At 35.7% G+C, this 14,857-nt stretch overlaps 1 protein-coding gene across 1 annotated transcript; it reads left to right on the top strand.

Annotated features, from left to right (window-relative positions):
• The first annotated feature begins 598 nt into the window (after positions 1-598).
• On the top strand, positions 599-14,092 carry LOC109088721 (TGF-beta receptor type-2-like). Its single transcript, XM_019102862.2, has 7 exons — positions 599-795; positions 6,703-6,853; positions 7,892-8,094; positions 9,512-10,344; positions 11,449-11,590; positions 11,684-11,811; positions 12,681-14,092. The coding sequence occupies exons 1-7, from the start codon at positions 738-740 to the stop codon at positions 12,960-12,962; spliced, it is 1,797 nt and encodes a 598-aa protein (XP_018958407.2). The 5' UTR covers positions 599-737; the 3' UTR covers positions 12,963-14,092.
• Positions 14,093-14,857: the final 765 nt, after the last annotated feature.

Raw genomic sequence — 14,857 nt, 5'->3', positions numbered from 1 at the left:
AAATGTTTATTAAAATTAATTCTAGCTTGGGATTGATTGAAATGGTTGAGATAAATGTAAAGTTTGAATAAAACTATCATAGGTCTGGCTTATGAATTGGATGTACAGCAAATTATATAGAATTAGGTCTAAGCTACTTTTATTAGAATGATTTCTGCTGATTATTTCCCAACTTTACCTGAGCAAACAGTTCAAGCATTCTGTGTCTCAATATCACACTGAAATTATATGTGAATATATTTAGCCTACATTTAGAGGAGTTGTAGCGTCACAGCAAAAGTGCTGAATCTATCAATTTTTCATATTTTTCCTTTGTTTAAATTAGGCCTGTTTATATTATTATTATTATTATTATTATTATTATTATTATTATTATTATTATTATAAGAGAGAAATAAAGAAATAAAGAAAAAAAGAGAAATAAAGAAAAAAGAAAGAGAGAAAAGAACACAAGATTTGTACTTTTCACTGCAAGCCGGACTGTAGTTCATTGTTCCTTCTGTATACATTGTGAATCGTGCATTGATAAATGCGAGTTCCTGGGCGGATCCGCTCTCACTCACATCTGGATTAAAAACATCTGGATCCGCCTACACGGAACTCAGTCACACACACACACACACACACACACAGTCCTGAACTCTCTTACGGATGAGCTTATCTGTGTCTGTCACGAGCATATAAAGAAAATCACGGCGTCGCTTCGACAGTGCGGGATCTTTGGGTTGTGAGGTATTATGGGGCGCGCAGGCTGCAGATTGTGGGGTCCAGCATCTGTTCTTCTGTGTTTCTGTCGTAAGTAGATCTTCACTTCTCTCGATGCTTTCATTGTCTGGAGGCTCCACGCATCAGAGCTTTGTCTTGGAGTTTGTGTGCAAAACTTTTTTGACACTGAGAAGAGAATATCTAATATATTTAAACACGACAGAAACCGATTTTTCTCCACTCTAAATAGTTATGGATTACCATAAACTGGGTTCGACGCCTTGGTTAAAATAAGATGCTTATGTTGACAATCAGAATGACTTCCATGGCATCGCATGAAAAGCAGTTCTTTTGTTTTTCTGAGATACTGCAAATGCAGTAAAAATGTGTTTGGTTTACTTGAATAATAGCCTACAGTTTTACAGTTTGATTGAATTTACGAGTTGAAGCATCGTCCACATAGGCTAGTGGTTTTATGCACTTTTGTTTTTATAAGGGTTCAATAATGCATAAGTAACATAAGAAATAAAATAATACATTTTTATTATTTTTAAGCAGGAAAATAATTTTATATTCTACAGTCTTAAAAATAAAGACTATTTATTGCCATCTGGTTCCAGGAAAGAACATTTGAAATCCAAGGAAACTTTCCATTCTAAAAAAAATTTCTGAAAAAAAATAAAAAAAAACTTTAGAATTTTAAAATGTTCTTCACACTAACTAACTAACTAACTAATAAATAAATAAATAAATATTAAGAACTATTCACTGAAAGGTTTTTTGGGGACCCCATAATTATTCTTCAGTGGCATAATTTTGAAAAACCCCTTTTGGAACTTTTATTTTTAACAACGTATACATTCTGGAATAAATATTAATGGTCACACTATTTTAAGGTCCAATTTTAACTATTAAAAACCATTAACTACGACTTTTGCCTCACAAAACTCCCAATTTGCTGCTTATTACTAGTTAGTAAGTTAGTTGTTAAGTTTAGGTAGGCCTATTGGGTATGGTCATGCAGAATATGTGCTTTATAAATACTGATAAAAAGCCAATTTGTTAACAATAGGCATGCTAATAAGCAACTGTGAGAAATGGTTCCTGTACTAAGTGTTACCATATTTATATGTAATATCAACACACTATTAGTCCTTGTTATGATCCTTACTGAAATGAAATATCAAATTATGACCATGTTTTAAAAATTAGGAAGGTAATGCTTGGAACGAGAAGTCCAAAATACATAACTATATGTTCATCATAGTTCCTGTGTTGTTAAAAAATGTCCATAAGAGTCACAGTACAGTATAAACAGCAGTTTGACATCAGTAAAAAACCTTTGTATTTTCAGAACAGTACTTAAAAGTAAGATGGAAAAGTATCCTAAAATAGATCTGCATACATGACTATTTTGTGGAATTGTACACCAAAAACTAGTCTTAATTAAAAACAGAATCTCAGTGGGGATTAAAGATGCCACGCACTGTGGCCACATGAAAACAACACGATGCTAGGAAACTTCCAACAAGGAAACCAAATCTTAAGAATCCAAATGATCTTTGCACAGCAGGGGCCTCCTTAAATGGTTTGGGTGTGTATAGAGCAGCTCCACTTACAACAACAATTATGAAATATTACCATATGGGTGGAGAGAAGGGAACCATCACCTCTCAGTCTTGCTTATCATTTCCCATCTGTTGTCTGAAACGCCTAAGAAAAAGCTGGGAAATATAGAGAGGCCACTAGTGTCAGAATGTGCAAATGTGACCACACAGAGAAACTGTAGGCTTCATAAAAATACAAAGACATCCATCTAAGATCCCTTGATGCATCTCTCTGCTTTGTCATCATGATTGCCCACAATGGCAATATTGTAATGACTTAAACAGAGGGTGCGATGCTGACAGGGCCTAACCCAACTCCAGTGACCTCTCAGTGGACACAGACACTCCTTTTCTCCTTTGTTTGCCTTGAGTTCAATAAGTTGTTCTTAGTGGGCATGGGTTTGCATGGTACCCATGGAGGAGAAGCATCATGTTTTCAATGACGATAAATGGATGATTTTTATTATTTGGCATGAGATAACAGAACATTTCACTGACAATGTTTGACAGGCCCTTCATCCTCCTTAACACTAAAATGGCACTCATGGAGTGTGTGTGAGCCACAGTCAACACTACAAAAACAACTTCTGAAGACATCTGTTTGTCATGAATGTGACAGTTATGCGAGTGCTGCCTTCACTGTACTGTTATTCATTTAGTATCAGGAAATGCTTTCAGGGATCAAGCTGAGTTTAAAAGGAATTGAAAAACTTGGAAATCTGCCACCCAGTGGGATAGATTGATTACTGCATACTGGGGCCCCCAAAAATGCTTTATGGCATGTAAAGGTATATGGAAGGGGGAAAAAGTATATCAATTATGTTTTGTCAATTAAAACAAACTTATTTTTATATTATTATTATTATATTTTAATTTTTTTTATTGAAATATGATATATAAAGGTTTTTGCCCCCTTCCTGTTTTGATGATTTCATTTATTAAGGAAAAAAAGCTGTCTAACCCTACCTGGCCCTACGTGAAAAATGAATTGCCCCCTCCTGTTAAATCATGAAAGAACTGTGATTAACCACATTATTTTAGAAAGCTGAATTAAATTTCACTAGCATCACCCAGGCCTGATTACTGCCAGACCTGTTGAATCAAGAAATCACTTGAACAGAACCTGTCTGATAAAGTGAAGCATGCTTAAAGAGCAACACATCATGCCGCGATCTAAAGAAATTCAAGAACAGATGAGAAACAAAATAATTGACATGTATCAGTCTGGAAAGGGTTATAAAGCCATTTCTAAGGCTTTGGGACTCCAAAATTACTCCAAGAGCGCAACAACGATTCATCCAGGAGGTCATAAAAGAACCCAGAACAACATCTAAAGAACTGCAGGCCTCACTTGACTCAATTAAGGTCAATGTTCATGATTCAACAATAAGAAAGAGACTGGGCAAAAACGGCATCCATGGGAGAGTTCCAAGGCAAAATCCATTTCTAACCAAAAAGAAGACAAAGGCTCGTCTCACATTTGCCAAAAAATATCTTGATTATCCCCAAGACTTTTGGGCAAATATTCTGTGGACCGATGCGAAAAAAGTGGAACTTTTTGGAAGGTGTGTGTCCCGTTACATCTGGCATAAAACCAACACAGCATTTCATAAAAAGAACATCATAGCAACAGTCAAACATGGTGGTGGTAGTGTGATGGTCAGGGGCTGCTTTGCAGATTCAGGACCTGGTTTAATTGAAATAATTGATGGAAGCATGAATTCTGCACTCTATCAGAAAATCCTGAAGGAGAATGTCCGGCCATCAATTTGTGACCTCATGCTCAAGCGCACTTGGGTTATGCAGCAGGACAATGATCCCAAACACACCAGCAAGTTCACTTCTAAATGGCTCAAGAAAAACAAAATTAAGGTTTTGGAGTGGCCAAATCAAACTCCGGACTTAAATCCGATTGAGATGCTGTGGCATTACCTTAAACAGTCCATTCATGCTTGAAAACCCTCCAGTGTTGCTGAATTAAAACAATTCTGCAAAGAAGAGTGGGCCAAAACTCCTCCACAGCGATGTGAAAGACTCATTGCCAGTTACTGCAAAAACTTGATTGCAGTTGTTGCTGCAAAAGGTGCCACAACCAGTTATTAGATTTGGGGGGCAATAACTTTTTCACGTAGGGCCATGCAGGTTTGGACAGCTTTTTTCCGTTAATAAATAAAATCATTATTTCAAAACTGCCTTTTGTATTCACCCGTTTTATCTTTGTGTTATATTAACATTTGTTTGATGATCTGAATCATTCAAGTGTGAAAAAATATGCAAAAAATTAAAATCTTTTTCCCAACACTCTATCTATCTATCTATCTATCTATCTATCTATACACACTAATTTTTAACTAAAACAGTATCATTTTATAATTTAAAACTGTTTAATATATACATAAATATTTGCTAAATATTTTTAATATTTATAAAGTAATAACATACTTTTGGTTTATTATTATTAGTGTTGTCAAACGATTAATTGCATCCAAAATAAAAGTTTTTGTTTGTTAAATATATGTATGTGTTTGAATAATATATTTATTTGGTCTATGTATATTTATTATGTATAAATACACACACAAATACAGTATATATTTTGAAAATATTTACATGTATTTACATGTCTATATTTATATTCATATAATTTATAATATAAATAAATATATTTCATAAATAAAAATAACATTTGTTTTTAAATATATACATGCATTGTGTGTTTTTACATATAGAAAAAAATATACAGTACAAATACATATTATGTAAATGAAAACATTTATTTTGGATGTGATTGATCGTGATTTATCGTTTGACAGCACTAATTATTATATTATTATTACATTATGTATTTTTAATTTACTTTAAAAACTGTTTAAATAATTTACTTTTAAACTGTTACTTTAAAAAACTGTTTAAAATACTGCTAATATATGTACTGTATATGTAGCTATATGTATACAGTGTGTGTATATATATATATATATATATATATATATATATATATATATATATATATTACTATTTAGTGTTATAATAACAACCCTGAAGGTGGTACTAGAAAACATTCCAAATATTATAAATTATACATCATCATACTTATGAATTACAAATAGGGAAAAAGAGGGGAAACTTGCTTGAGTGCAAACCAAACAATTGCAGGCCAGCATCTCTTGTAAGCACGCAGCCATTGGTTTTCCCATAAGCACTGAGGAGTTGTGCTTCAAACTTGGCCAGTATGAGCGCTTCTGGCTTCAATTTATTTCTGGAGCGGTTGCTGCAGAGTTTAATTACTTTAAAGTTAATAGAACGGGGGCTTTTGTGCTTAGCCTGAAGTATTTTTTTCTCTTTTCCTCTGTTGTCTCTTTCTCCCTTCATGTCCATTGCTCCTTCATGCAAGAGCTCTCCCTCCCTCTTTCTCTCTCTCTTTCTCTCTTGTATATTTTGATGGTTGGCATCAGCGGACATCTGGAAGTCTGTGTCAAATATCTCTGCTCTTTCCTTTAATACTGTTTACTGTAAGGTCGCTGCACTCCTTCAGTGAAACGGCTCCCACCCCTCATCTGCTTTTAATAAACAATTAATATTGTCATGATGTGGTAGCATCAGGACAGAGGAGACAGTGTGCATGGGAAGGAATTCGGGCTTATCCCACTTAACCACAGGAACTCCTGACACTCCTGAATACACATGCTTTCAGTGATGTGTGCACCAAACCAAATACACCCCAGCACACAAATACACACACCAGGCCATATACTACATTCATCCAAATCCAATTAAAGATTTATGAACTCCAGATGGGTCACGTAACTCAAAGATTTGCTCTTAAATACTGTCTTGATTGCAGCTGTCATTACAGCTTTCATTCTTATGACTTTGCATTGCAATCAGTTTCATCATTAGACCATTTTGACTGCTTTTACTGCACTCCTTAGTTTTTTGTGCTTTTAGACATTTCCCAAGGCTATCATATAAGGCACTTTGTTTTTTTTATACATATTTCTGTTGAGTTTAGGGCTAATTTAATATTATTATTATTATTATTTATGGTTTTGCATCTGTTTCAGTTGCTATGCATTTTTCATTACCTTTATTAATTATTATATAAAGTTTATTAAATGAGAAACTGCAATGAATAATATTTATATAATTAAAAAAAACATTATGCATATCAAAAGATCATTTTTAAAAGTCATCAACTAAATGTAAAAAAAGATGTTGGGGAAAAACACACACACTTAAACATATTCTGTACATATTTACCATGTTATATATTAAAATTGATCAGCTACCTACAGTCTTCAATTAAAGCTATAATTAAAATTGACTAAATGCCACCTAGTGTTTTTATACTGTGTAAACTATGAAGTCTTATTTGCTGTCCTTATTGCAGTGTTGCAGGCACAGAGTTTCACCCACATAAAGACTAACCTCTGTAAGTGGTGTGACCACTCGAGTCCCGTATGTGAAGACAACGTCTGCATGAGCAACTGCAGTCTGACCTCTTACTGTACTCTGGCTGAAGAAGTGTGTGTAGCGATATGGTAAGTTTATAGCTAAATTTGAACTATATGTATATGTGACGTGCATTTAAATAGCTTTTGATAGTGTTTGAATACACAAGTATTCCCTGTTCTTGCACACTTAAATGGCTTAAAATCTAAGAACTTCTGATAACTTCAATAATAGTGTTTTTAGAGGCAGCATAAATGCCTATATAACTACAATATACAGAATTAAAAACAATAAACAAAAGGTTTGATAACATATATCATTAAGGTACAGTATTCATTTATATATAGTACTAGACTGACTACTACTTTGTGTTTACCATGGTTTAACAGTAGCAACCATGGTTTTCTGGTTTTATTTGTAGTAAAACCATGGTTACTTTTCATAAGGGTTGATTCGTTAGAAAGAATACCAGTCTGCATTTATTTGATTTACTAAAAAGTACTAGCTCATTAGAGTCATTGATTATAATTCCCATAAAAATAACTGAATTATAAGAATCATTTGTTCTGTTATTGGACATCACTGTTTTGCACTGTGCAACTGAATAAATAGTACAGGAAACTCTGTCAAGAATATTTAAGTATGGTGTTCATTAACGGAAGAATCCACATGTGAGTACCATTATCTGGATGAAATATGTTCTCCAAAGTTTGCCACTAAAATGCTAGTATATTTCAATACTGTCGCACTGAATAACAACTTGGGATCCGTGGTGTAATATGGGTTGCTTTTCGAGAGATTTCCTGCTCAGTCTATGAACAGCTTCTCGGGAAAGCCAATCGAGGTGAACTTTGAGTGACTCAGTAGAGGCAAGCTGTGAGTAAAAAGAGAGGCTCTTCTCTGAGAGGGGTCAAACAAAGACTGCCCTAACAGCAAACACATTTATAACCCTCAGGAAAGTTTAGACTGGCATAAAGAACAAAGTGAGCAGGGATTCCCTGGTTGAATTTTATTCTAGATTTCATCAGAGGAACATAAAAAGAAGTTTTTCTTGAGCCTGTGTTAATCTTTTTGAAGAATCAGGTCACTTTTTTTTAGCAGCTGATGGGTTCATTTTTTTCTCACAGGAAGAAGGACAATGTGAGCGTGAGTGTGCGGACACTGTGTTATAACCCTCAGGATATGCTGGAGAACATAATGCTGACAAACTACTCCTCCAAAGAGTGTTTGATGACACCTCAGCCCTCTGAAGATGGCCTGCTCTTCATCTGCGGCTGTATCGAAGATCACGAGTGCAACGACAGACTCGTCTTCGAAAAAGGAGCCAATGGTGTGTTTAAATGAATACTTCAACACTGCTAAAAATTTCTGTTTTTCTGCCAAAATATTTTGCTTTGCGATGCAAAACCATGGCTCTGTTCCAAAACCTAGTGAGCTTTCTAATGAATGTAGGCAGTATTTTAAGGTATCAAAGGTGCATTATAAATTATGCTGCCTTGTAAAATACCTTCATTTGGCCAAAAATATTTTAGTACAGAGAAGTATCAATAAAAATAAGATGAATAATAAACATAAACATTTTTAAATAAACAAAAAATGTATATAATTATAAACTCAGTATTTTAACCAGCATTGTTATGTTAGCCTATGTATTGTTAATTTAGGAAAATGTTAATATCTAACTCTACCATTTTTGAGTCAGTCCCAAAACGCTATTTTTTGCTACCTGAGTAGGCCATCCAAATCAACAACTTATGAATACAGGGGTGTAATGGTATACACACATGATGGTTCAGTATGTAACTCAGTTTTGAGTTGATTCGGTATGGTTTCGGTATAGCATGGGGAAAAAAATAAACATAAAAATGCTTTTTTTTTTTTTATTAAACAGTGGTTTACTGAACATATTGCTCTTTCTTTAAATCAATTCAATTTATAATAAAAAAATTTCCCAGGGATAAAAATCTACCTCAGCTTATATATACTCCTTTACATAAGCTGAGAAGTCGTGGCCTATTGGTTAGAGAGTTTGACTCCTAACCCTAAGGTTGTGGGTTTGAGTCTCGGGCTGGCAATACCACGACTGAGGTGCCCTTGAGCAAGGCACCGAACCCCCAACTGCTCCCCGGGCGCTGCAGCATAAATGGCTGCCCACTGCTCCGTGTGTGTGTGTTCACTGCTGTGTGTGTGCACTTTGGATGGGTTAAATGCAGAGGCACAAATTCTGAGCATGGGTCACCATATTTGGCTGTATGTCATGTCACTTTTCCGTGGTTGAAACACTGACTGAGTGATTACTTGAGGCATGAGCTGGTCATTCATGTTTATTTCACGTTCAAACTAGTAGTAAAGAGATCACGCTAATTCGAGCTCCGCACTACCGTTTAAACCGAGGCGTTTGCGATCTGTTGCGCCACATCAAAGAGCATTAATTTTTTTTATTTCCTGAAAAAAAAAATGATTATAATTTAAAACATGAGACTTTGTTTCTTATCAAAAGTAACAATATATAAAACTGAAAGTTTCACTCGTACAGTGGTTAAAACAATGCTGTATTTTTTCTGTACACTTGTGTACCAAACTAAAAGACCCATGCTGAAAATGTTACAAAACGTTACACCCCTGTGAAGTAGCATTTCAGTTAGCATGCTCCCTTAGAGGGCATTTGCCTTTATAGCAAGGTACTTCTCTGAGGTCTGGAACAGAGCCCATGTGTGCTAATATATTTAATTTCCTTTGTTTCCCAGGATTCTCAAAGCTGAAGTCTAAAGACGTCATACCAGTAGTAGTCATAAGCCTGGTTCCACCCCTCCTGGTAGCTGTCATTGCTACCATGGCTTTTTACCTCTACCGCACACGTCAGCCTGGCAAGAAACCCAAAGACTGGGGGCCACGACGCACCCACTACCAGTGTCTAGATCCCGCCGAGGGCCAAGTAAATGGTAGTGATTACCGCGGCAAGCTGCCGTCCCTCAGTGATGATGTCAATTCGGAAATCTCATCGACTTGTGCCAATAACCTAAACCATAACACAGAGCAGCTGCCCATCCAGCTGGAGGCGCTGGTGGGTAAGGGCCGCTTTGCAGAGGTATGGCGGGCACGGCTCAGTCATAATGAGGGTGGGCAGTATGAAACGGTGGCTGTGAAGATCTTCCCGGCGGTGGAGTATTCCTCATGGTGTAACGAAAGAGCCATATTCTCTGACGTCAACTTAAAACATGAGAATATAGTGCAGTTCCTGACTGCTGAGGAGAGAGGCGGTACTGCTAATGCCCCCCAGAGGCAATACTGGCTCATCATGGCTTATTATAACATGGGAAACCTTCAGGACTTTTTGGCTGGTCACATCCTTACATGGACTGAGCTGTGTTCACTGGCAGGCTCTGTGGCGAGAGGCTTGGCACACCTGCATAGCGATACAACGCCCTGCGGCACACCTAAAGTGCCCATCGCCCACAGAGATCTGAAGAGCAGCAACATTGTGCTGAAGAACCACAGCGAGTGTGCGCTCTGTGATTTCGGACTGGCTCTGCGACTTGACCTCTCGCTCACCGTAGATGATTTTGCCAACAGTGGACAGGTAGGCACTATACTGGCTCTGTTACAAAACCTAGTGAGCTGCCTTGGTGTCTGCTGCCTGCTTAGGTATTTGCCATCTAAGGCAGCATCTAAACAAAATGAACCCTCACAGGTCACTGATTTTTTTGTAAAACTCCACATGGTTTTTTGTTGCCAAGCCAATGGGACAGAACTTTGATATGCATATATAGAGCACAGAAAAATATTAGGTAATGTATTTTTATCAATACTGTAAGGTACTAAATGAAAATAAGTACAATACTAAAAGTTTGTGGTTGGTAAGATTTTTAAATGCTTTTGGAAGAAGTCTCTTATGCTCTCCAAAGGCTGCATTTATTTGACCCAAATACAGTAATATTGTAAAATATTGTTACAATTTAATATACATATACAGAAATATCGTTTATTATGATCAGTGTTGAAAACAGTTGTGCTGCTTCATATTTTTTGTGGAAACTGATACTTTTTTCAGTATTCATGAACACTCGAAGCAGCAATTTATTTGAAAAAGAAATCTTCATTCTAACCTTGAATAAAAGTATTTATTTGAAGGCTATAAAGGCTAATCTTTTGAACAACATTGCATATTTATAATAAATATTTATTTTGCTTTATCTGCCATCTTCAATTTATAAAGCTGTATATAGGCAGCAACTATGTGTGACATAAATAGCTCCTGCGAAACAGATTTCAATAGTTTCTGCCTTAGAATTTGGCCAGAATGTTGGAAGACAGTGTAGGTGCCAAGAATGAGTGTATGATGCCATAGGCAGCTCTTTAGGTTTCAGAACGGAGCCATAATCTTCAAATGTTGCATCTGTTGCGCACACACGCACACACACACACACACACACACACACACACACACACACACACACACACACACACACACACGCACACAAAAACAACCATTCCAAACTGAATCATTTCTAAATGTATCATCTATGTAGGTAGAACTGCTCTGGGCACAGTGATAATTTCTTCAAGCTTTTTAAGCTTGCTCTGAGATTGATTTGTTTAGGTCACAGATGTAATCACATGAAACCATTGATAATTCAATTTGGTGCAGTTGTCTGATTTAAATCACATGGTCGGTTTCCTGTAGGTGGGGACCGCACGCTACATGGCCCCTGAAGTTCTGGAGTCCAGGGTGAATCTAGAGGACTTGGAGTCCTTTAAACAGATTGATATCTACTCCATGGCCCTGGTGCTATGGGAAATGGTCTCCAGGTGTGACGTCATAGGAGGCAAGTAAAGCTCTCGATGGATATTAGCTTGAAAGACGCTGGAGGATAAAACGCACTGTAAGAATGTAAGCATATTTGTTTTCTTTTTAACAGAGGTAAAGAGTTATGAACCCCCATTTGGCTCCAAGGTGTGTGAACAACCTTGTGTAGACAGCATGAGAGACCTGGTGTTAAGAGACAGAGGACGACCAGATATTCCAGAGAGCTGGACAACACATCCAGTGCGTATTCATAAAACACATTAAAAATAAGGGTATACATCAAATTTTTTTATTATGATACAACAGTGGAGAGTAGACAGGAAGTGAGGAGGGAGAGATAGGGGGCACAGGATCGGGAAAGGTCCTCGAGCAAGGATTCGAACTCGGGACGCCCGTAACTCAACGACATTATATGTCAGCACACTTGGAAACTAGGCTATCAGCGCAGACAGAAATTTTAGATTTTAAATATCCACATTTAAATATACATTTAAAATAGAAGGCTTCTTATTAAATATATATACTTAAAAATGTAAAAACATTTTTCAAAATATTATTTTTAAAAGTATTTTTAATTTTAATTTATTTTAAAAAAAGACTAATATTTGAACTCATTTAAAGATCTGTTTAATTATTTAATTTCTTGAAATATATAATTTTCTTTAATATATGTATACACACAAACACCTACTTTTTTAATAAAAAAAGACGTATACCGTTTTTTACACACACAAATTCATATTATCATATTTCACGCATTATATTTGAATATATACCCAATATAATGTATTTTATAAAATGTATTATTAAATATATAACATTTTAAAAATATATATCTCCTCAATAAATTTGATGTATACCCATCTTATAATAACAAAATCTAATTATTACGTTTTAAATGTAATTAAAATGTACATTATTAATTACATGGGCACACATTTATACAATTAATAATAAGTATAATTTTTTAACATGTATAACAAATAATATCCTAATATAATATTATATTTTTTATATGTGCATGTGTATATATTTTGACTGTGGTATTGTGATTTTATTTTCACAAGCTTCTTAGATTGTGTTACTGACATTTCTGCCTGGTGATTTAGGGCATGCAGCTCTTGTGTGCGACTATAACAGAGTGCTGGGATCATGACCCGGAGGCTCGTCTGACGGCACACTGTGTGGTGGAGCGCTTTAATACTCTGGCCCAGGAAGAGCTGGAGAACTCCCTCTGCACCCAAGCGCCCATATTGCCATCTACAGAGGACCAAAGCGCATCCCTTCCCTTCCTTCCTCCCTGCACAGACCACAGCACTGGCATCCGTCCACATGTTACTACATCTGACACGCAGATCTCCGTTTCCTCCAGGCAACCAAGTCAAATGTGACCTCTGACCTGCCTGGAAAAATCAGACTTCTTGTAATCCATATTGAATCATTATGTGGAGCCGGTCTCCATTTTTCTTTAAACGTTAATTAAACCAATGGACAAAAGAGGGTTTCTGTTCTAACATATCCTCGTTTACTTGTATAATGTTGTTGAAGGATGAAAAGGCTGCTTTGTGCCATAAAGAAAAAAAAAACAAACAAAAAAAGCTAACGCAGGTGGAGAGAAGTTAGGGGTACGTGGCAGAAAGCTGCAAACAGCGCAGTTATTCCGAACATGTTTTCCCAAAAATGTTTACCACACATAATTTTCTGATTTACAATTTTCCATTGGCCTTTCTGACTCACTCACTCATGAAATCCACGTGATCTCCCCATAAACTCAGTTTTGGGGGGACTTCAATTTGATTAACCACAGAACCACAGACGATACACTAGCAACATAACTGCTGTTTTTAGACTTTAAAAAAACAGTTTAATTTCATTGCTCACACAGGGTTGTAGTCCTTTCAAATAATGTTAGAATAACTTCAAAATGTGATCTGAGCCTTTTGCTATGGATGAGTCGCTTTGCACTGACCCTGTTTTAACCACTGACCTGATTACTTTAATTAAATGAGAACTACAACTTATCAATGTCCTGCTTCAGAAGTTGAGGATGAGCCTGATCATTCCAGACTTATTGATTATAATCAATTAGCTTATCCTAATTAAAAGAAAAAAAAGCAACTTTTAAAAGATTCCTTCGACTCACTTCTAATGGTAAACAGGATTCAGTAAGCTTATGATTTGTTACATCAGTGAGCTTGGAGCAAAGCATGACACTAACTTGTCTAGTTTCTAAAGAGCCTGCATTTATACGCTCCAATTTTTTAAAGCAATCTGAGGTTCACCCAAATTCTACAGAGCTACTTTGAGGGACAGGGAAAATTCATACCAGATTGCACACTGGAAAAAGAACTGATGGAGATAAATACTTTCTGTGCGAATGTCAACATGAACATATGGCAACCTGTTATGCTTTTTCCATTACTGGAGATGAGGCAAACAAAGATGTCATTTTGCCCATTCCTAGTGTGAACTGGCTTCACGGCTGTACAGTAATCACTTTATAAAATGTATATGCATAATGTATCCATTTACTTTTTTTAAACAACATTTCTGGGGTAGATTTTACACTACTGTTCAAAAGTTTGAGGTCGGAATGATTTGTACATATTCTTGAAAAACAGTTCTCCGAGGTACACCAAGGCTGCATTTATTTGATAAAAAAATACAGTTAATATTGTGAAATATTATTACAATTCAAAATCAAAATCAATGTTTCCCATTTTATTATATTTTTAAAATGTTTTAAAATTTATTCCTGTGATGGCTGAATTTTCAGCAGCCATTACTCCAGTCTTCAGTGTCACATGATCCTTCAGAAATCATTCAAATATGCTGATTTGAGTCCTTAAGAGACACTTCTTATTAATGTCAGTGTTGAAAAGTTGTGCTGCTTAATATTTTTTGTAGAAACTTTTATGAATTGAAATAGCAGAAGTAACAAACGAACAGTCAGTACCTGTCACTTTTGATCAATTTAATGTTTCCTTTCTGAATTGAAAGTATAAAGTAACTTCTTATTAAAAACCCTTACTGACCCCAAACATTTGAATGGTAGTATATAAGGAAAACTGATGGTATTATATTTTTCACTATTTCGCTGTTTTGCATAGAAACCTGTTTCTGCCTCAGAATAAAATATAAAACTGGTAATAGTGAGAAAGGTTAACATTTCAAATAATGCTGAGTCCAGCTTTGAGATATCAAGTTGCAATCACAAGAAATAAAGTTGCATTGTAATGTGAAATACAATGTGAAATAAAATAAAGTCACAATTGTAAGAAATAAA

The sequence above is a fragment of the Cyprinus carpio genome, chromosome B9 (assembly GCF_018340385.1).
Source record: "Cyprinus carpio isolate SPL01 chromosome B9, ASM1834038v1, whole genome shotgun sequence".
NCBI lineage: Eukaryota > Metazoa > Chordata > Actinopteri > Cypriniformes > Cyprinidae > Cyprinus > Cyprinus carpio.
This window is presented reverse-complemented; position numbering and strand designations above follow the sequence as displayed.

Bases quoted from the DNA above. Each gene is read 5' to 3' on its own strand.
- LOC109088721 (XM_019102862.2), top strand. From the start codon at position 738: ATGGGGCGCGCAGGCTGCAGATTGTGGGGTCCAGCATCTGTTCTTCTG. The intron at 8,095-9,511 runs GTGTGTTTAAAT...TTTGTTTCCCAG, and splicing joins CTTCGAAAAAGGAGCCAATG to GATTCTCAAAGCTGAAGTCT. The intron at 11,591-11,683 runs GCAAGTAAAGCT...TCTTTTTAACAG, and splicing joins CAGGTGTGACGTCATAGGAG to AGGTAAAGAGTTATGAACCC.